This window comes from Elgaria multicarinata, chromosome 3, assembly GCF_023053635.1.
Source record: "Elgaria multicarinata webbii isolate HBS135686 ecotype San Diego chromosome 3, rElgMul1.1.pri, whole genome shotgun sequence".
In the NCBI taxonomy this organism is placed as follows: domain Eukaryota; kingdom Metazoa; phylum Chordata; class Lepidosauria; order Squamata; family Anguidae; genus Elgaria; species Elgaria multicarinata.
Window position 1 is genome coordinate 97,067,455 of NC_086173.1, and position 21,311 is coordinate 97,088,765.

A 21,311-nucleotide genomic window follows, 5' to 3' on the forward strand; every position below is an offset into this window, starting at 1 on the left:
CTCTCTACTTAACAAGTATTTATGTACTCTAAATAATGGCAACTATTTTAGTGAGACAAGATTCAATAAAGTCCCCAGCCCCAGCCTTTTATCTTTGATTTTGGGATGAGCTGAAGTGAAGTGAATTAACATAGTTAATGGCAAGATTTTAAACCCCTCAAAGGAAGTGAGTGTTCCAAGATATGAGATGAATATACGTTAACAACTATTTCTGATGCAGCAGAAGTTGGTGCTACATTAATAATTCTGCATTTTGTTTGAGCGACTATTTCCTATGGGTGGGTTCTAACTCTAATAGCCTTTTTTAAGGGATCTTAATTTTAAAATTCTGAAGTCTCCCTGTAATAATTCTGCATTCAGAATCTTGGCATTCAGAATACAAAGAGGAACATAAACATCCATGCACACATGGGGCTTGTTGAGTTTTGTCTTCTGGCAGCAGCCCGTCATGGAGGCAGCTCTGGTCCTCCAGCCTTTGCGGGGAGGTGGCTTTTCAGGGGATGAGAGTGCTGTGGAAGGAGGAAAAAGAACTAAGAGTCTTGTGACACCTTACAGACTAACACATTTATTATAGGATAAGCTTTTGTGGACTACAGTCTACTTCAGAGTGGGAACACTCTGAGAAGCCCCTGCCAACATGACCAATGGTCAGGAATACTGGAAGTTGAAGACCAAAACATCTACTTTCTGTCCACCCCGGTCTACTTCATCATATGCATGAAGTGTTATCCTGAGTTCCAAGTCCCCCTCTGTGTGTGTGTGTGTGTATGTATACATACATACATACATACATGTATGGTTGTAGGGGGGATTGTAAACACTGAGGTCAAAGGGAATTGAAATGCAGAATGTACAGACAGTAATAATTTTTTTAACAGTGGCTATTTACGAAACAGTTGTTAGATAATAACACAGCCATTCTTGCACTGGTGAGTTAATTATCACATGTAGTTTGATTTTTTTAAAAAAAAAAATCTACTGTTGTCCCTATTCAAGTCACAGGAGATGTAGCTGAACCTCTTGATGAATTATAGCTCAGCTGTTTCTCATTGAAAGAGTGTCCTGGAAAGTTGAAGTGTTTCCCCACTAGTTTTTGAACATTGCCATTTCTAATACGAGATTCATACCCACTTATTTTATTTTTTGTATAGAGTGGCCTGTTTGTCCTGTGTAGAATGCAGTCGGGCATTGGTGGCAAATGATACCATATATCACATTGGAAGATGAACTGTGAATGTCATTATTAGCCTCCAGAATAGTATTGCCAGAGTAGACATGAGGACAGAGCTGGCATCTTGATCTGCCAAAGAGATCCTGTGCCTGTGATTTGTTCCATGTTTCCTTCTCACAGGCTATGTATGGGTGGTGGGCCTGTTCTTGCTTACAGACAGCCCTTGAACCTAAAACAGGTGCTTACCATAAGCAACAGACCTTGTAACACAGATAGAGACACAAAAACCAGACCAGATATAGTCACAGAATTGGGATTCTCTCCCAAGTAAGCATGCATGGGATTACTACCCGAGTGTTTAAATGTTCCCTACATCAGAATAAAGAGTGCAAAAGAGGAGTGGGCTTTCTGCATCTTTAATGGTATCATACTCTTCAAATCAGTTTTATTGCATTTATGATCAAAAATATTTTCTAACACAATGAAAATAAATACTATTCCTGATCTGAACGTTAGAATTCAACAAAATATTTTTCTATGGAGTTTGTGTTCTTATTCCTGTTTTTACATGTTTAAGAACATAAGAAGTGCCCTGATGCTGGATCAGACCAAGCGTCCATCTAGTCCAGCACTCTGTTCACACAGTGGCCAACCAGCCGTCGACCAGGGACCAACAAGGCAGGACATGGTGCAAGAACACCCTGTTTGTACTTCAAGATCCTACCTTTTACATCCCTAGATCTTTTATCTGCACACATCTGACCAAATTGATGATACAGTGGCTCAAAGCTTGTTGGGGCTATTGCAAGTAAACATATTCCTTAGTTATCCAATAGATTCCCCAAAAGGTTCAATCCACAATGTCTTGGGAACAGGAGCTACAGAATTGGTTCACACTATCAAAAACCAAAACCCACCATAGCTTACTTAAATTGTGGCACAAGCTGGATGTAATTTCTGTAATTGCCATCCAGGCACAGCTTGTCATGTTCCAAACCTAGGTGGCATAGCTGCTTGGAGGGGAAAATAACACTCCACTAACCCTACAACAACCCATGGGTTATTAGAAGGTTGTTTCCCCCTCCAACAAGCCATGCCACCTGGGTTTAGACAACACAACAAGCCGCACCTGGAAATCATGCCATGCACACACTGCAATTTAAATAAGCCACTTTGTTTGTGTTTTGTGGTTAAGCAGCGTGGTTTAGTGTGTTGTCTGAACAGAGCCACTATGAAGCTGCTTTAAAACATGGCCTGGATAACCCTTAAAGCAGGGGTAGGCAACCTGGTGTTTTCCAGTTGTTTTGGAACCTGTATGTAACACCATACAGGCCACAGCTAGATGGGGTGAAATTCCGGGATGATGATCCCTCCTTTGGCCCAGGATCTCGTTCTCCCCTTCAAGTTCGCTTTTTCCATGGTCTCAGGCTGATCCCGAGACCATGGAATGTGTGTGTGGGCATTGCGGTTTGTCCTAGTTCCTCGTGGTTACTCACGAGGAGCCGGGACCCGCGCATGGGGCACAAAGCTCCTCAGGAGCTCTGCACCCAACGGGTGGGGTAGGGTGTGTGGGGAAAATTACTTTAAAAAAAAAAAAAGATTAGCCTTCTGTGCACAAGCACTTGTGTGCTCCTTTTTTAAAAAAAATATGGTGGCCGCAATGTCTCGCGCCACGTGTAGACCAGTGCGACGATGTCACGTTCATAAAATTGCGAGATCGGCGCAGTACAGCCCCCTGTTCTAGCTGAGGGCACAGTGTTGTTTGTAAATGGATAGTGATTAAAATCCAAAATACATTTCTTCTGTATGTGACATAAATGAATTTGCCACATTTGGTGCAAAAGCCACTCCTCATTGCAATGCCATTAATTTGAAAATAAAACTGGTCACAAAATCTGAAGGATTCTTCCCACCTCTGTTTACATCTTTCAAAATCCATAAGAAAATGAGTGAGGAAGTTTATGCTTGGATGCAAAGATGCTCTTCTGTCAGAGGAAAGCATTTCTGCTTGTGCAGGGTGGCTTCCCAATTTCTGCCATTTCCTTTCCTCCCATTACCACATCTAGCCCGGAGGGTTCTCCACCCCTCAGGAGCTGTTTTCTGGTTGTGTAGAGTGGACTGCATTGGGGAACGGGTGGGAACGCCCTTGTTGCACAAGCAGAATCCTGCTTGTGAATCTTTGTCTCTAAGCCTTTGTTCCTTTATTGCTAATAACATTGTTTCCCGACACTATTCCGGCCTAACCATGGAATTATATTGGAGAGCTACAACTACTCACAAAGTGAGAATTTTATCACAAAGTATCTTCAGGAACCAAAAAATCCTTAGTTTTATTCGTAAAATCTCCTTTCCCCATCTTTATCCAGAACCAGAAAGAGAAGCAATTCTTGAAATGAAATAGGTGCACAAATTTAAGAACACAACAGCCTTGCTGGATCAGACTCGAGGCCTATCTAGTCCAGCATTCTGTTTACACAGTGGCCAATAGGAAGCCAGCAAGCAGGACAGGCATTGCAATGGCACCCTCCCACTTGTGTTCTGAACAACTGGTATACAGAGCCATGCTTTTTTTCTATTAGGAGAGGTAATTGTTATGTAGTAATCCCAGTGGGTTACAGTAGGAGTACTTTGCCCTTGGCTCCTTGTTTGGCTTGATGAGGTTGCTGGGCCAGCACATAGGTAGGTTATAGGTTTGTTAACTAATTAAAGAATGTTTAGTTGATCTGCCTTTTAATCAATTAATTGATTTAACTTCTTTAAAAGGAAGTATAAAATAATTATTATTTACAATTTGCAAATCTTCAAATTATAACATAAATGTTGTTAAAATTGTAATAAACAAGAGTAATGTTGGAATAAAATATCATTTGCAGAATTTTCTTTCCCAGTCCTTATTACAGTAACCAAAAATAAAACAAGTATACTCTTCAGCTCGTATTCCCGCCAGCTAAACAACTGATCTAAGCTGATTACAGCTTGCAAGGCCTGGTAGCTTATGCTACTTCCACTAGAGATTCACACATCTCAGTGTACTTTCTTGTTTCTCTCCAAAGGGTCGAACTAAGAAGAAGCCTTCTCCAGTAAAATATGAAGCTGGAGATCTTGTCTGGGCAAAGTTCAACAGACGTCCATGGTGGCCCTGTAAAATTTGTCATGATCCTGTGCTAGATACACATTCAAAAATGAAAGGTAATATATTCCTTGCATGTCATGATAAGAACATTAGTTAACCATATGTCGCATTTTGCAAATGATCTGCCTTAAGTGAGTATTGACGAGAATGGCCATGAACAACTGAAAGGGTGGCAAAAGAAATGACAAGACGCAGGATGCTTCCAGAAGAGACCTTTATCTTGTATTTGTCTTTACTCAAACATGGAATTTTACAGGGGGTCCAGATGTCATCATCTTCTACTTGTCACCCTCCCATTTTCCCACTGCTTCTTCCATCTTTTTTCTTACAAGAAAAAGAATCTATTAAGGGGGAAAAGACAGGAATAGCTGCACAACCAGTCCTAAACAGGCATACTTAGAACTATGTTCCAGTGAAATCAGCAGTGTGCTTAAAATTGCGAGATCCTCACCCCTCCGTTGCGCTAGACGCAGTAGGTCTAGCTGAGGCCATGGGTTACTTGCAAGAGGAAAAAAGATGGTTGTTGTTGTTATTATTATTATTTAATCAGGAGAGGTGGAAGCAAGGGCAGAAAGGAACTTTCATTTTCTTTTAAGTTTGTGGTTGACCAAATTGCAACAGAGAATTTACTGCCATTTATAAATGTTTGTACAAAATTACCTGTATTCCCAAGAGCTTCTCTTAAAGTGCTCTTACCTAGGAAACTGTTTGAAGTGGACAACTGTTCTTTATAAAAATGAAGGTTTAAAATAGAATGGGTAGTGGTGGAGAGAACCATAGTTAAAGGTACATTGTTGTTCTCCTACTCTAGACCCTTGCCCAAGCAGGATCACATCAGTATCTGAGAGATTTCTGCTGAAGTGGAGAAGGAAAATATACCACAAACCTGTATATTAACACATCAGATATTTTCCTATAGGGCTGGGATGGGGAACATTTTTAACCCTATAGGGTTGCATTCTGTCACAGGTAACTTTCCAGGGCATGCATGTCAGCGGTGGGCGGGTCCAAAGCCACCATACGTTTCATTTACACACTTGCTCACTCTCAGCAAGGGGTGAGAAGGATTACCACCACCACCCATTCCCTGCCCCGTGTGGCAATGAGGCTTGAATCCACTGGGAGGCTTTTTCAAGCCTAATTGCTACAGGGATGTAGTGCAGTCCAGTAGAGATGCCATGGGCTACATCTGGCTCACAGGCCACCAGTTCCCCACTCTTGTTTTAGAGCCTGTTTACGCAATTGGCTACCTATCCTAAGATGACAACTCCCAAACTCACTTCAACCTCTTACCTATTCATAAAGTAGAACAGAGGCTGCAGTGAATTCAGAGAGCCCAACAACTTCAGAAAAAACTGTGGGCTTTGGAATAGTCTCCCAAGATTTCTACAGAGAGATAGGTTTATTATTTAATAAACTAATTGTGAACTTAGGTAGTGAGTGCCAACAAAAATGGAGTCGGGGCCACTGAGAAACTAGAGGGATCTATCAGCATGCTCAAGTTTTACAGAATACAAAACATCTTTTTTAAACACTCTAAAGTGAAAACCCAAAAAAAGGACTGAACATTCCATAAATACTGGAAATACGAAGTGTTTGCTGGAAAAAAAATATGGTGGTGATAGTGGGAACAGTGAATTGGTTGTCTTGAGCCCCTGATAACTTATAGTGTCCTGGAGGAAAGCATGGTTGGCTAGCTGGAACAGGAACGGTCCTATTGAGAGGTGAGAATACATTCCAAAGTTTTGTAACAAATCCCACCTGTTAGACCTAGCTTAGAAAACATCTTTTCTTTTGAGCATAAGTTGGAGGTTCATGCGCTTCCATTCCTATGCCTTGGTCCAAAATGCTAATCTTGTTAATTTTATTTCAATAGTTTCCAATCGCAGGCCATATCGGGAGTACTATGTGGAAGCCTTGGGAGACCCATCTGAAAGAGCCTGGGTTGTAGGAAAAGCTATTGTAGTCTTTGAAGGAAGACATCAATTTGAAGAACTGCCTGTCCTTCGGAGAAGAGGGAAGCAAAAAGAGAAAGGTTACAGGCACAAGGTAAAACTCCTGTTCTCATGTATTTTGTACTTGGATGTCCCCGTCAGAGTGGAAAACATAAGGCATGATCCAGTGAAAGTGAAGCATTTTTTCAAAGCCCCATAAATCACAGTTGAAGAGATTTAAGCAGGTGCATAATTCTGTCACTGAAATCGACGGGATGTCAGAAATGCTCAGTTTTGGAGTGTGCCCATAACATTTTGAAGTTGCTGCCCTAAGACTGACATTTAGACATTGAGGCTGCTGCTAAAAGAATGCCTTACATATGTTGGCTTGTCCATATAGCTGCCCAAGAATAGTTTGGAAAGTAAGCTTGAATAATATCTGAGCATTATACTTCAAAAAGCAAATGGAACATAAGTGACAACTTTTGAGAACGTGTCACATTGTTATAAATGGAGAAACCCGTGCACCTGAAGAGCAAATATATGGTAAGATGGGTAGGGATGGAAAACTTTCACAATATTAGGCTCCAGCTTATACTCTTCTAGAAGCCAGTTTCCTGTTTTTCGATCTTAGCTACGCATTAATATTTCCAATTCCAAGGTTCTGGCATAAAATATCAAAGCAATCAGTCCTTTGAGACTGTCCCAGTTCTAATGACTGGGACTCTAAAGATTTTGCTACATTTAAGCCATTGTTGGAATTTGTCAAGTCCTCTGGGCTTGTGCCCTTTAACCTAGCTTTTAGCCATGTACTTTAATTAGTTGTGTGCCACAGCTGCGTTCTGAGAAGGAAGATAAGTTCATCTCTCTGTGTGGCAGTATCCTTTTGCATATTATAAGTATATATTGTAACTTATTCCCCCCCCCTTTTCTTTTTTTCTTTTCTTTTCTTTTTGTTACTTTAAGGTTCCTAAGAGATTTGTGGCTAAATGGGAGATCAGTGTCGGACTTACAAGTGAATATCTTAAACAGAATGGTACTCAAAAATGCATCCAGACTTCTAGCAAACTGGACAGTGAGAAGGATGTGCATTTAATGGGATCTTGTTCAAAGGACTCCTTAAATGAACAGAGCAGGCAACTAAATGGATGTTTGAAATCATTACCATTGGACTCTAAACATTTGACTCACGATAAGGGGAAGATGTTTGTTAAATCACGAATAAAGAAGGGCTCTGATACCAGAAGGAGGACTAGAGTCAGAAAAAGTAGCACCAAGCTGGAGCCATCCAAGAGAGAGAGTGGAGGAAAAGTGATAGTGAGCAAAGTTAAAAATGTGATCGCTGCAGAGCTGCCAGATAAGCAGGCGTCTCATGAACTTTGCAGAATAGCAAAGAGCCTAATGGGATCCAAAGGCACCATGGAAAACTACTTGCTCTCTTCTTTTGGAGAAAGACAATTTGAAAATAAATCTAAGAAAACCGAGTATGAGATCTCTGATAGGGACTGCCAGGAGGAGACACCCAAAGTAGACTTGAAGAAAAAGAAAGCCCAGGTGGACTTCATGGGTAATTCAAAGCTACAGCGGCACTATTCTGCAGTTGATGCTGGAGCTGAAAGGAAACCAATGGACTCTGATTCATCAGATAACGGGACCTGTGATCTAGACTCCTTTGACCAAAGTATAGCAGCGGCAACCTATAGTGTCCTGAAAAATTGTGACTCTGTAAATAAAAGAGGAAAGGAACTGTCTTCAGGGCAAAGAAATATTAAACATTCTGCATGTGTCTCAAAAAGCAGCAGTAGAAGTCGCAAACCTCTGGAAGGCTCTCCAGATAGGAATGCCCGTGGTGAAGAAGCAGGAGGTGAGGAATTCCACAAGCCATCCCTTGCAGCTGAGGTGGCTTCAGCTTACAGGAATGACAATCTTACCGTTGTAGATAAGCATACTAAACTCCAAAGTAAGGGGTTTGCAATTCAAGTGGATACAAAACAGCCTCAGTCCAGAAGTATAAAATGCAAGCATAAAGAAACTGCTGCTGTGACGAAGTCCTCCCTTAAGGAAGATGAATGTAGCCCTGACTGCTGCTTTTCTGCTACCAAAGGTTCTCCTGGGCCTGAGTTAGAGACACCTGCCAAAAGTGGGAAGGTTGATGGCCCTGGGCTGCTGAACAGCACTAATGAGAACTCCCGTGATTCTGCTGAAATAGAGACGGCAGTTGTGAAACATGTGCTTTCAGAACTGAAGGAGTTGTCGTATAGATCCATGAATGATGAAGCAAAAGACAGTGGGCCGCCTAAGACCACCGTGCCCTTACTCTTTTCATCTGTCTCTGGGCAGAATCATTTGCCTATTGAGCCCGATTATAAATTCAGCACCTTATTAATGATGTTGAAAGACATGCATGATAGTAAAACGAAAGAGAAACAGATCATGACTACTCAGAACATAGCCTCTTATAGGAGTTCTAGCAGCGGCGATAGTTCTGGAAGTAACACTCCGAGTGATTTGACATCTTTGCCTGCAATGGGAACTACTCATAAATTAGAAAACAAACAAGATAGTGTTCAAGAAGCACAGTGTCAGAAATCCAAAGAAGGTCAGTCCTCTTTTTCACATGGTATCGCAACCAAGTTGATCGATCCCGGTGCTAACAAAAGGGAACTCACAAATACTACTGTTTCTGGTACAAACTGCACCGCAAGGCGCAGCTGTCCAAAATCTAAGCAGCTATCCAAACTAGTAGCTAATGCAACATCAAAGAGCAAATCACTAAACCGGTTATCCAGTACAGCAGAGAGTGTGCCCCACCAGCATAGAGCTACCCAAGGCTCAGTTGCTAGTCCTCTAGACAATGCAAAGGAAGATGTTGCGAGGAAAGTATCTCGGGAGTTGATGGGACACTCCCCTGCTGAAGACTCTGCAAGCTCCTCTGATGGCAGTTTAGTCCGTATAAGAATGAAATCAGAATCTGATAAAAAGAGGGAGAGCTACAGCTCCTTTGAAAATGGGGAGTGCCTAGAGTTGGATTCAGAACTGAATAGAGAAGGCTCCTTGGGTGATGAGCCTAAAGATGTAAGCCACGTAGCACCCAAAAAGCGATGGCAGCATTTTAACCAAAGCAATGCTAAAGCTGGTAAGCACATCAGTAGATCTAGGGAAGCCGAAGAGTTACATGCCTTTGGCCTCTACTGAATAAAACCAAGTGTTGGAGCACAGGGCTCTCCTGGCTCTTTCAGAGATGATTAAGGGAGGCCCTAACAGGCAAGAACAGTGAGAATCACTGACACTTAGTTGGGCCATGTTTCACTGTGTATGGTAAGTGAAATGAAAATAAGAGTTCATACAATAGGGTTCATACAGAATTAGAGTTTTGCAGCTCGACTCCTGAGTTTGAGCTCTCTGTACAAGGTAAGAAGTCTCTGAGTTGCATCACTTCAGGCTGCAGTCCTCCGCAGTCCTATGGTGAAGTCATATGAATGAAGTCATGAAATCATGTATTTCACTCATATGGTGAAGTCTTGCATTAAAAATAAATAATTCCTGCACCCAGACAACTGACTCATGAAGGAGAAGGCTGGGTTAGAACCTAATTCTCCGACATCTAGTTTCCCATGAGCAGTTATGTATTTATTGGTACGGAGAATCTTTGAGTAATTACGAGCCCACACCTGCAGTCTAAAGAGGTACAGCTCATAAAATCTTTTACCATCTTTTATTCCAGTCATGTGCTGCAGCACAGCAAAATCTTAGTGCATCTAATTGAAATGAGGGTACTCACTCTAGCTTTTCTCTTTTTCTTGGCTTAATTTAGAATTCCATTTTTTTAAAAAATAAATAAAACAACATTCCTTAAGAATTAGTACTGATTTGGAAATAAAAATATTTGATTTTTCTTACCTTGTGCAGAAGCTTTGTTTACAAAGTAAGCCACGTTGGAGCCATGCTACTCAGTATTATAGGAGACTTAAGAGAAGGAGACTTTCGATTGCTTAATGCTGCAGTCCTGCACACAGCTAGAAAATGAGGTGATAGAGATAGATGTGGTTGGGCTGCATCACTTCAAACTGCAGGTTTCATTTTTTAGTGTTCCCTGATGTGAAAAAGTTACTGTGAGTAGAAAACTAGCACTGTAGAGAATGGGTTGCACTACAACCCTTTCCCCTCATTTATATTTTGTAAACATGGGGGAGGTGGAGGAATAGTGCCTCACCTGAAGTCTGCAGTTGTATAATCTATTTTGCCATTTCTGGAATTTATTGCCATTTTGTGGCAAGTGCAGATAAAGCCTGAATGCAGAATTGCAGGATAAAACATAAATCGTGTTCAGTAGTAATGAAAATGTTAATTGTTTCTCCCTGTGAAAAAGAACTGATGCAGTAAATAAGACAAGTTAGGCCATAGCTCGGCGATAGAATACTTGCTTTGCATGCAGAAGGTCCCAGATTTGATTCCTGGCATCTCCCGGTAGTGCAGGAAACCCCCCCCCCCGCCTGAAACCCTGGAGAGCCACTGTTGACAGTCAGTGTTGACAGTGGTTCAATTATCTGACTCCGTATAAGGCAGCTTCCTCTGTTCCTACTATAAACTGCAATAATTTAAAAAGTGAATGTTACTTTCCACGGTGTTTAATATTTCAGTTTTGTAGTTCTTTGTTAGTATATTTTTAATCAGTGATTGTCCTGTCGGTGGCAACATATACTAAATCGCAGAAGCTGTCCCCTCCTGGGTCTTTTGATGCCTTCTTCAGCCTAGTACCTTCCAGATGTGTTGGGCTGCCAATGTCATCCTTCCCAGCCAGCATGAGAGTTACAGTCTAGCACATCTGGAGGGCAACAGGTTGGAAAAGTCTGGTCCGTTGTTTGTGAAAGACAAGTTGGCAGTCACAGAAAACACAAGATTGAGCAAAATGTGTGAGTTGAGGATGGGAGTCTTGTCTGATGTACCACAATTTATAAAAGGTAAATTAGTCACACTCATAGCTAAACTTCTCCCGGATTTGACACTTGCCTGACTATATACTAACAGTTCCCACTACATGGCTTTGCAATATGCACTGAGGAATAGGCATATTTGATAAAGGATTTCAATAAAATTCATAGATTACAGTAAAACACAGGAAAAGTTGAAGATGTTCACTTTAGCATTTTTCTCAAATACATTTTATATGAGTCAAATGTCCAAATTTTGGGGTTCTGCAGAAGATGAAAGATGCTTTGAAAAATATACAACTTTTTCTCTCTCACCTGGGTTCGAAGTGTTGCATGTGCATAGCAGATCTTGCCAAGGTCAAGGGACACTCCAGAGTGGTATGCCACAAAGTGCAAAGTTAGGCCTCGAAAAAGGGGACCCTGTGAGATAAGGTGGAGGCTTACATAATGGACTGCTAAAACAACAACAACAACTAACTTTGTACACCTAGAAAGCTTGCATATCAGGGAGAAGGTGATTCTGATATGTTAGTTTTCTAAGTGCAGCATATATATGAGTGTTTTATTATGTGAGCCCTCATCTGCAGACTGAAGTAAGAGGAACAGTCCAAACACAGATTTAACGCTTCATCTGCTGTCTTTGAGAACAAGACCTCTTAGGGAGCAATCCTATGCCCCCCACTGACAGTGTCTGGCAGGGTGTGCACAGGATAGTTTGGTTTCCTGGTTCCAAGGTCAGAGAACAGGGCCCTGACCTCAGGGACAGGAAACTGCGCTCCCCCTTGTAGCCGACGCGGAAAAAAATGCCCTGGCTACCTCTTTGCATTTGGAAAACAAAGCATGGAGACAGAGGAAAGGGGGCATTCCTGGGGATGGGGAGGAGACCAGGGTGGCTTTGCTACAATCTATTCTATGGCCGCACCAGCCTCCTTCCCTCCACTTTCGAGGTCCTGCTGCTAGACAGGTGGAATCGCTGGTCTAGCAAAAATGCAAGGCAGTTTGAGCATGGAGGCGAAGATCGCCTCCACTGGATACTCAGCAGCTTCCACATTTGGGGACTGCCAGTTATCCACATAGGATTGCACCCTTAGCTGCATCATATCTCTTCACATGCATCAGCTAGAGAGAGTTTCCTATATTTTTGCCTGCTTCCACTAGTCAGCATCGCCTTTGACAGTTACCTATGGTTAGGTTTGATGCTGCTGATGCTTATTTTATTAAGTTGCGGCAGTGTTGGATAGCATGTCTATACATTAGTATGTGATTCACTAGGATACGTTTTGGGAGCTTGTTAGAAAATAATTTCCCATCACATATGCTTATACAGACACAGTTTAAGAAGGCCCCAAATAATATTTCGGGATTCAGATTCAAGACGTCTGTGGATTGAGGATAGCTATAGATCTAAATGTGTTGTTAAAGTTTATTCCTCAAGAAATTTACTTTTAATTGGGCAAAACAAAGGAGAGGAAGTTAAATGAAGCATTTTTTAAAGACAAAGCTTTGAGAAGTATTACAGTGGGCCTGTTCAGAAGACACCTTAAACTCTGGTGGTTAAGGCTTTTGGTTAAGCAGGAGGGTTTAAGGTGTCTTGTGCGATGCATTTTGCTAAACCCTGCTCATGCACTAACCACAGTTGGACCATCTGTAGCAGGGTTAGCGGCTCTAACCATGGCTTAAAGTGTTGAGTGTGAGAGCATGGCTTGTGGTTAGTGCTAACCCCGGAGAACCATAGTTTCACTAACTACAGAGCCTGGAGTGTCATCTGAATAGGCCCAATAATACTTTTATATAGTACTTTGAGTGTGCAAAGTGCTTCACCTATATTATTTCAAGAAACTGTTACAATAATCCTGTAAGGTAGGCCAATATTCTCATATTGCAGATTTGGAGAGGGTGCTGCTGAGAATGTGTGCATTGCTTGAAGCCAAACATAGCATCATGGCTGAGGATGTATTTGAACCAGAGATTTCCTGGCTTATAATAGTTTTGGCAAAGGGTGGAAGTAGAGTCAACAAGGTGGGATTTGTGAGTGTGTGTCAGGGCACCCTTAGGGGGCTGCAGTAAAAGGCATATGTGTGTGTGCAGGCTGTGCATTCCTGGTTTAGAAACTATGAGATGTATAGTATTCCAGATTACAGTCATTCTCATTGATATCAAAATAAGGTTGACTCCTGCTACAGCTAGAATAGAGGTGGACACTTTTTGTTTATCACCATGACCTCTTTTGAGATAGCCAGTTTCCTAAGCCTAGTTTATTAGAATGAATTCAGTGTGGTGTAGTGGTTAAAGTGTTGGACTGGGAGTTGGGAGATCCAGGTTCTAGTCCCCACTCAGCCATGGAAACCCACTGGGTGACTTTGGGCCAGTCACACCACACACAGCCCAACCCACCTCACAGGGTTGTTGTTGTGAGGATAAAATGGAGAGGAAGAGAATTATGTTTTTGGGTTCCTTGGAGGAAAAAAGGTGGGGTATAAATGCAATAATAAAATAAATAATAAAAGTCTGCAGATATTTCATGCACTGGATTCTTCATCAATGAACAAGGAGAAGTTATCTTCTATTAAAATTAGTTTCCATTGTGGGAGTGAGAGATTTACAGTCTTTTTTTTTTTTTTTTTTTTTTGGTAGAGGGTAACTTTTTCTTGCCCCCTTAATAGAGATATGAAGGCCCAGGGAAAAAAAATGGAATTCCCCCCCCCCCCCCGGATCATTTTTGTTTCTCTCAAAAAACTGGAAAAATTGAACAGCTTGGATTAGAAGGATGAGTAAAATATTTAAGACAAGTGGTTCCTATGTTGTTAACTAGCCTTTACTTTCTAAAACTATGTAAGAAGACTTCAATAGAAAAGACTAGAGATGTGAAATTTCTGGAAATAATGAAGCCATGGGGGCAAACGGTTTTTCATCCTCTTTTCATCCTCCCACCATAGTTATTTCTTCCATTCCTTATTAAAATTATTGATCCAATATATCTCTTACCAATAGACATTTAAAGATGCTCCAAGTAATGCTCGTATTATGATATAGAGTCACCATTTCATAATATGGAAGAAAATGTGTATTCTCAACCATTTTGACTTTGTTCTGTAGAGTCTTCTGTTTGGGGGCTTGTTCTGGTTAGATGTAACAGTCATTTAATGTAATTCTAATCTAAAACCTACATGTGAAAGAAACACTGTAGATTATCACACCACTGCTAGCAGTTGCGATGGAACACCGTGTGAGTTATCCCATCTATGCTTCTTCTTTAAAAAATAACTTTGATGCTTGGTTCTATAGAACTTACTGCCAGAGTTTTTAATCAAAGTTCTCAATTAGACCTCACCACTGGGCAATGCTATCTCAGTTATAAAATCTAACTGCTACCGCTAGAATAAACCTTCTCTACCTAAAAGAAAACAGTAGCCTGGTTCCTATGGCATAGGCATGGGATTGGCCCTACCACTAGAGATAGCCTTTCAAAATTAAAAAAGGTATTTATTAATGGAAGTTATTTACAAAGGTGAATAAAATGTCACTGTTCAGATAGTAAGTTGAGATTACTTAAAGGTTCTTAAATAAAATATGGTTGTTTACTATTCCTAAGATTAGTCTTTTCCAACTAGATAAAAGCTCAATTTTTCCTTCTGTCCAGATTTCCCTAAACTCCACCTCACAAACTGGAATAGGTTTAGGATTTTCCCTAAACTTCTTTACAAACAGGAACAGATATTGTACACCAGACTTCCTCTGACTCCAGTTCTTCCTGCTTCTTCTGGCCTCTAGGATGTTTCAGGGACTACTTGTTGATTCCCTCTGGTCAGAATAAAATAAGAACCAAAAATGCATTATGTGTAACTTGGTTCTCTCATAAAATTACCATGTTTGATATATTAAATTTTAAAAATCTAGTTTATTCAGATGATAATTACACATTTACTGAGTTTGCTTTTTAAAGTTTTAAATTTTAAGGATAATTTTATCAGCAAATTATATATATAATAACATTTATGTTACTAAAGCAGACTTCCTCAACCTGGTGCCCTCCAGACATTTTGGACAACAACACACAGCATTCCTGACTATTGGCCATGCTGCCTGGGGCTCATGGAAGCTGAAGTTCAAAATATCTGAAGGGTACCAGGTTGCAGAAGGCTGTCCTAAGGCAATAAAGTGAATGTAGACATGTAAAATGTTCTTTCTAAAAGTATTACTTGTTTTTCCATTTTCTCCCAAATTTCCTTTTTTCGTGTTCTGAAAAATAAATCTGGTTTTTTTCATGGTTTCAACATTTTTGGAAATTTTACATTTCGACCTGTGAAGTAGAGCCCTGCAGTTGAAATAAGTGCAGATAATAAAATGTATGCATTCATTCTGATAAATTTGCACATCTTGGATTTCCATTGCATTTTTCCCCTCCTGTTTTTTGATTCCGTTCTTTTAAGTATGTCCTTTAATGCTACCCAAAGTCTATGGCTAAACAAGGATTTCCCAAGGTTTAACTCAAGACCACAGTAGTATTTTGAAGATAATGTATCAAATTAGATATATTGCCTTCGACTATAATACTGTGTTCTGCTTACTTGTTTGGATCCAGAGCTCCTGTGAGCTGAACTCTATTCATGGGATGATCCTGCTGGAGGAAGAAGGGTGGAAGGAGGTCTGGCCAGTTCCCCCTGCAGCCTTCTATGGTCCACAGAAAGCTGCTCCAGAGGGTTAGGGGACCCTCTGGAACAGCCTGGGGGGGGGGGCGCTGGGGGCTGCAGGGATGAGGGGGAACCAGTGAAAAATGCCGCCTTCCGGCTGGAGACTCCCCTAAATCTCAGTCCCTTCCACAAAGGAAGAGACACTCTGAATCCTATCCTTTTTATATATGTATTTTAATAATAACACAAATTATATTTGCTGAACAGGAAAACCTACTTCTAAGTCCTTTCTCTGGGTATATAGCCACCTTACCCCAGTATCCCTGGTTCAGGACTTTTTTCATACTGTGTTAGTTAAATCCAACCTTCTTTCTGTTTACAATATCGATACTTACTATTTCTGAGTGTGGCTTTTTCCCATGCGTTTTTTTTAGCAGTGGCAACCAAAGCTGTAAAAAGGGGAGAGCAAAAGAAATATTTATAATACCTATAATTTGTGCAGCCCAGTTTGACATTAGATTTAAAAATAGCTGAGTTTTTGGTTTTAAGACAAGATAAAATACAGGAGGCCATGCTAATTCCCCCTTTACCACTGAGATCTGAGGAGGGCACTCCAGGAAATAAGCCACAATGCTTTGTAAGGTCAGAAACAGTTGCGCAGATATGACTTAATTCCTGCTTCAGACACAGCTATAGGCTCTTTCAGTTATGGCTTCTCACCCTACAGTTGTCTCTTCTCAGAGGGCGGTGCATTTTTCCTGCTTGACTTGTACATTACACTGCAAAATCAGGCTGGGTGCAATCGAGAAGTCCTCCCCCCTGGGATCATCCCTGTGCATGCAAATGACACACAGTGGATCCCGGGAGCAGGCAGGGACGATCCCTCCATTTGCCTGGGCTAATCCTTAGGTGTAGAAAGGGCCTTGGTTAGCTATAAGAAGGATGTAGGCGATTCCTCTTTGTGAGGTGGCAGTTATGGAGTTTGCATGAGTTGGGACTATTGCGTGGATTTCTGCTGAAGAATGAGAGGAGGCCCAATGTTTAGGGAAGAAGCAACGAAAGGGCTTCTTTTGAACTAATCTGGCAAGAAAAGATTGATGAAAACCTCTTATTAAACGAATTATTGAACCAGGTCATAATGGTGTATTCCATCCCAGCACCATTGCTCTTCTCAAGAAAACTCACCCTGCAACTAACCCTAAACCCTTTTTCTCAGTTGCACATTCAGAGAAGAAACGCCTTAGAAAGCCAAGTAAGCGGCTTCTGGAATATGCAGAAGAATATGATCACATATTTGCACCTAAGAAAAAAAAGAGGAGCCAGGAACCATTTCGGAAGGTGGGTGAAACACTGCACAATCAAATTGGCATTGGAATTTGTGGAGAACTGGATGAATTTCATCTAAGTAGGATTTTTACATAATTTTCATGATTTTAAAAATTAAGGAGCTAGTGTGTGTGCATGTGCGTGTGTGTGGAGAGCCCATTTTCCTTCTGGCTGCTGACCTTTGCCACAAGATTTTAAAAAAACCTCAATTTTGCGATGGAGTGCTCCTGCACTCTTATTCGATTAAAAAAAAATGGCAGACGTGACGTCCTCTTCCTCCCGGGACATCATACGTCGCTTGCAGACTGAGGGGGAGGATCTCGCGATCATCGTATCGCAAGATCATCCCCCTCCACAAACATCCTCATCTAGCCATGCCCTTGGTCATTGGAAATGAAAGCTTTATGTTAGAATAGTTTGGTATTTTGGTTCTGCCCAATTTTGCCTTTGGTATTTTGGCCTCACCCACCCACCCACTGAAATGCAGCTCTCCAGAGCTTCTCTGAAACGGAATTCAGCCCTTGAGTAAAGCAAGGAAATCCCAAGATCCTTGGCAGGTTCTTGAATTGTGGCTCATGTTTGTTTGCTCCAAATGGTTAGGATTTGAAGCACACCAACAACCAGGAAATGATTGATTTGTAGCTGAGCTTGCTTAGCTGTCTTAAGCACATCATGTTTAACCTTCATGCTAGAGTGATTCTCATGCTGCTTTAAATGATCAAATGTATAATTTCGAAAAAAATATTATTTGGCTCTGACTGCAATAAGTAATTTGAGAGAGTTTTGTTATTACTTTATCATTTCTAATATTTTTCTAATGTTTCTTACTTTAGTAGTGAAACAGATATAGTTTGAATTGGTGAAGTTATTTTTGGGAATAAATAATCAATACAAAGATAACCAAATAATCCCAAAATTCTCAATATTAGAAGAATGTTATTTTTTCAAAGTACATTTTTGGTTGTTATGGATGAAACAGAGCTGCCATTGAAACGGCATCCCCATGACTAGTTTTCCCTCGATCTCTGGTAATGTCTAGTGATGCTCACTCCCTGACATGAAGTGACTAGGCTATTAAGTTTCCCCAACCCTGCTCAGTAGCACCCAGAGATGGGGAATGGAGTTAGAGAAGCTCACAATGTGATGACATCATGTTATGGGGTGTGTGTGAGATCCGTAAGATATTACCAGCAGTGGGAGGAAGAGCAACTAGACAAAGGAATTCCCTTTTCAGTGGCAGCACCATGCCCTCTATAACTTCCAGTTCAACCCTGTATTTTTAAAATGGAGAACTCTACTCTGTTTATCTGCTTAATTTTTTTCTTGGCAAAGCTGTGAAATTTTATTTCTCTTGATTTTCACCCGCTGCAGAAATGTAGCTATGCCCCTGAATGGCTAAACTCATTATTAGCATTCTTTGCTTGTACTGGTTTGACCAGTATTTTTAGTATTTTCTTTTTTATGTGTGTCTACTAATAGGCAAGTTGTGTAGAGAAGTCTGAAACCAAACAGGATTGCAGCAATGACAAGCAAGCCCATAATAAACTTCTAGAAAATAAGCCTTTGGATTCCGTTTCATTGGCTTCTTCATCTAAAGAATCTCCTCCAATCCTTGAAGCTGAGCGTTCACTGTCAGATGAACCCGACTCTCTTTCCATGGAACCAAGATCTGAAATGCCAGTTTTGACATTGTCTTCACCAAGTGTGTTGGAAACTGCTACTGCTTCTCATACACAGGGAGAGGAACAATTAAAGAAATCAGGTAAGATGTGGTGTAGTGGTTAGAGTGTCGAATTAAGAGTTGGGAGATCTGGGTTCTAGTCCACACTTGGCCATGGAAGCTCACTGGGTGGACTGGGCCAATCACAGAATCTCAGCCCAACCTACCTCACAGGGTTGTTGTTGTTGTGAGGATAAAAATGGAGAGGATGATGATTATGTACTCCTTGAGTTCCTTGGAGGAAAAAAGGTGGGATAAAAATACAATAAATAAATAATATTATTTTCATCTCCATTTCAAATCAATACAGGCTTAAGTCTATGTATTATGCATGAGATACTTCAAATAGGTCTGTCCTAAACCCAGTTATAACGTAATCTTGCACATATGAGTGTTACTCGTGGCCTTGTCTCCAGAGAGAAAAAGAGAAAGAAAGGAAAGAAGGAAGGAAAGAAAGAAAGAAATTGCACAATCCAATGAAAGGGGGCGGTGGGCTAAGCTTGAAGTAATTTTTTGGAGAGGAGAGTGTGAGCTCTGTTAAAGTGATTGTTGGAGGGAGCAGCAATCTAAGTATTTGATATCAAAGCTCTTGGCTCTGTAATAGAGTTGATTGAAAGGAGCAGGAAGTAAAATTCAAGGCCAGTTGGTAAGCAGAAACAAGGAGTGGAAGCAGCTGATTCCATCTCATTAGGAAGTGAGTTGCTTGGAGGACTAAAGACTTCTATTTGACTGTAGTTAAGACTTGCTAGGTTCTTTAAGCTACCCAAATCCTTCCAGGCTTTACTGAAGAGCTTTTGAAAAGGCTAGGAAGGAGGCTCCCCTAAAAGTCTACCTAGCTTTGTATTTCCTTAATGAATTCTTAGAGGGATTCCTTTCTCCCGGCCCCAGTTATCAGAAGGGATAGTCTAGGCTCTAGCAATATTTAACTGGTAGCCTTGGATCAACAGTGCCACTCTCCTTCTACCCTCCACCCCAGAACACTCCTTGTAGTTCTTTTTTGGTCGTCCATTTCTTGTTGCTGAAATGTGGTGGCAAGTGGAGGGCCGTTATGGTGCCTTTTAATGTTTGGGTCTATTCAAATAATTATATGATGCACTTGAACCCTTCAAGGACTCCATTAGAACCTTGCATCTCAGCAATTTGACAACATTCTGCTCTTAGTTGTGCTCTGATTTGAGGAATGACTTAAAGATGCTTGTACAGGAAAAAGGTGAAAAAAGTATTTGGCTGGAAAATGGAGGGCAGTGAGCCCAAGGACAAACAGATCAATGGGAGATTTCATTTACTTTTGCTGGTTATTTCTTAGCTTTGGGAAGAGAAGGTATAGCAAAGGATATCACTGTTAGTATTCTAGTTGTTATTTGATTCTAGTAAAACAAATCGTTTGAATCTAGTGGGGGGAAAATGGCTTATTTGCATTTTTCTTGCAGGGAGCTTTGAGAGCAAACGCCAGAGGAAACCAACTAAAAAGCTCTTAGAATCCAATGATTTGGATACTACATTTATACCAAAGAGGGAATGGACTTCCACAAAGAAGGTACGCTCCTTCCTTCAGCTTCAAAATGTTTCTAGAATATAAAGATTTGGAGTATTAAATAATTGCAACTGTGTAGCATTTTTGGCAGCATTCATTAAGGCATCACAGCTAATGAAAGAACTGCACACAAAGTAATTCAGAACTTGATCTATAAAGTTCCCATTGCAGGTTTTTTAAACAACACATACATGTGTGCATACACACACACACACACACACACACACACACACACAAAACTATAATTATCAAATCTGAGCGGAAATTAGGCATGTAAGTTCTTGAACCTATGGATTTTTTATAATGACCCGTCTTGCAATCCACCACACATATGCACACCCTTCATTGATTTCAGCTGAGAGTGTGTAGGTGCACTGCTCATTAGAGTGTGCCCTCCATGGTAGTGGTTTGGCTTGTCATCAAGGGTAGGAAACCTCTGATATACAAAATCTCTTCTTTTTCTTTTCTTGTTTTGTTGTGTTTTAAAAACAAAAAACAAATGCAAATGCTAGAATTCAAAAGCAGAACTAATATCCTAAAACTTCCTGCGCTGGAATTTGAACACTGCCTATGGGAAATTGTGGTTATGATGATGTTAAAAATGTGTCTCTTCATTTTTCAAGTTTGCTGGTACTAATGGCAACATTTTATTTTGGCCTTCTTGGTAACTGCCAGCCCCCTGTGATATGGGCGACATTAGAATATTTATTCTTCATTTCCTGGAAATTAAATCCAGCTTGATACAGCTTTAGTTTTGTAATCCCATTAAAATGATTGTGTGCTTGACATTGCAAAGTTTATTTATTAAAACATTTATATCTTGCCTTCCTTTCAACGACCCTTAAGATGGCTCACAATAATAAAACTTTATTTATTTATTTATTACATTTTTATACCACCCAATAGCTGAAGCTCTCTGGGCAGTTCACAA

At 40.7% G+C, this 21,311-nt stretch overlaps 1 protein-coding gene across 2 annotated transcripts in view; it reads left to right on the forward strand.

Moving 5' to 3' along the window:
• Nucleotides 1–21,311, forward strand: part of NSD1 (nuclear receptor binding SET domain protein 1) — a 70,682-nt gene that overhangs the window by 22,053 nt on the left and 27,318 nt on the right. For both annotated transcript variants that reach the window (XM_063120975.1, XM_063120976.1), the window contains exons 3-8: nt 4,225–4,360; nt 6,181–6,353; nt 7,205–9,374; nt 17,017–17,138; nt 18,606–18,888; nt 20,277–20,383. In XM_063120975.1, the coding sequence (XP_062977045.1) occupies nt 4,225–4,360; nt 6,181–6,353; nt 7,205–9,374; nt 17,017–17,138; nt 18,606–18,888; nt 20,277–20,383 (2,991 nt within the window). The remainder of the gene's footprint in view (nt 1–4,224; nt 4,361–6,180; nt 6,354–7,204; nt 9,375–17,016; nt 17,139–18,605; nt 18,889–20,276; nt 20,384–21,311) is intronic.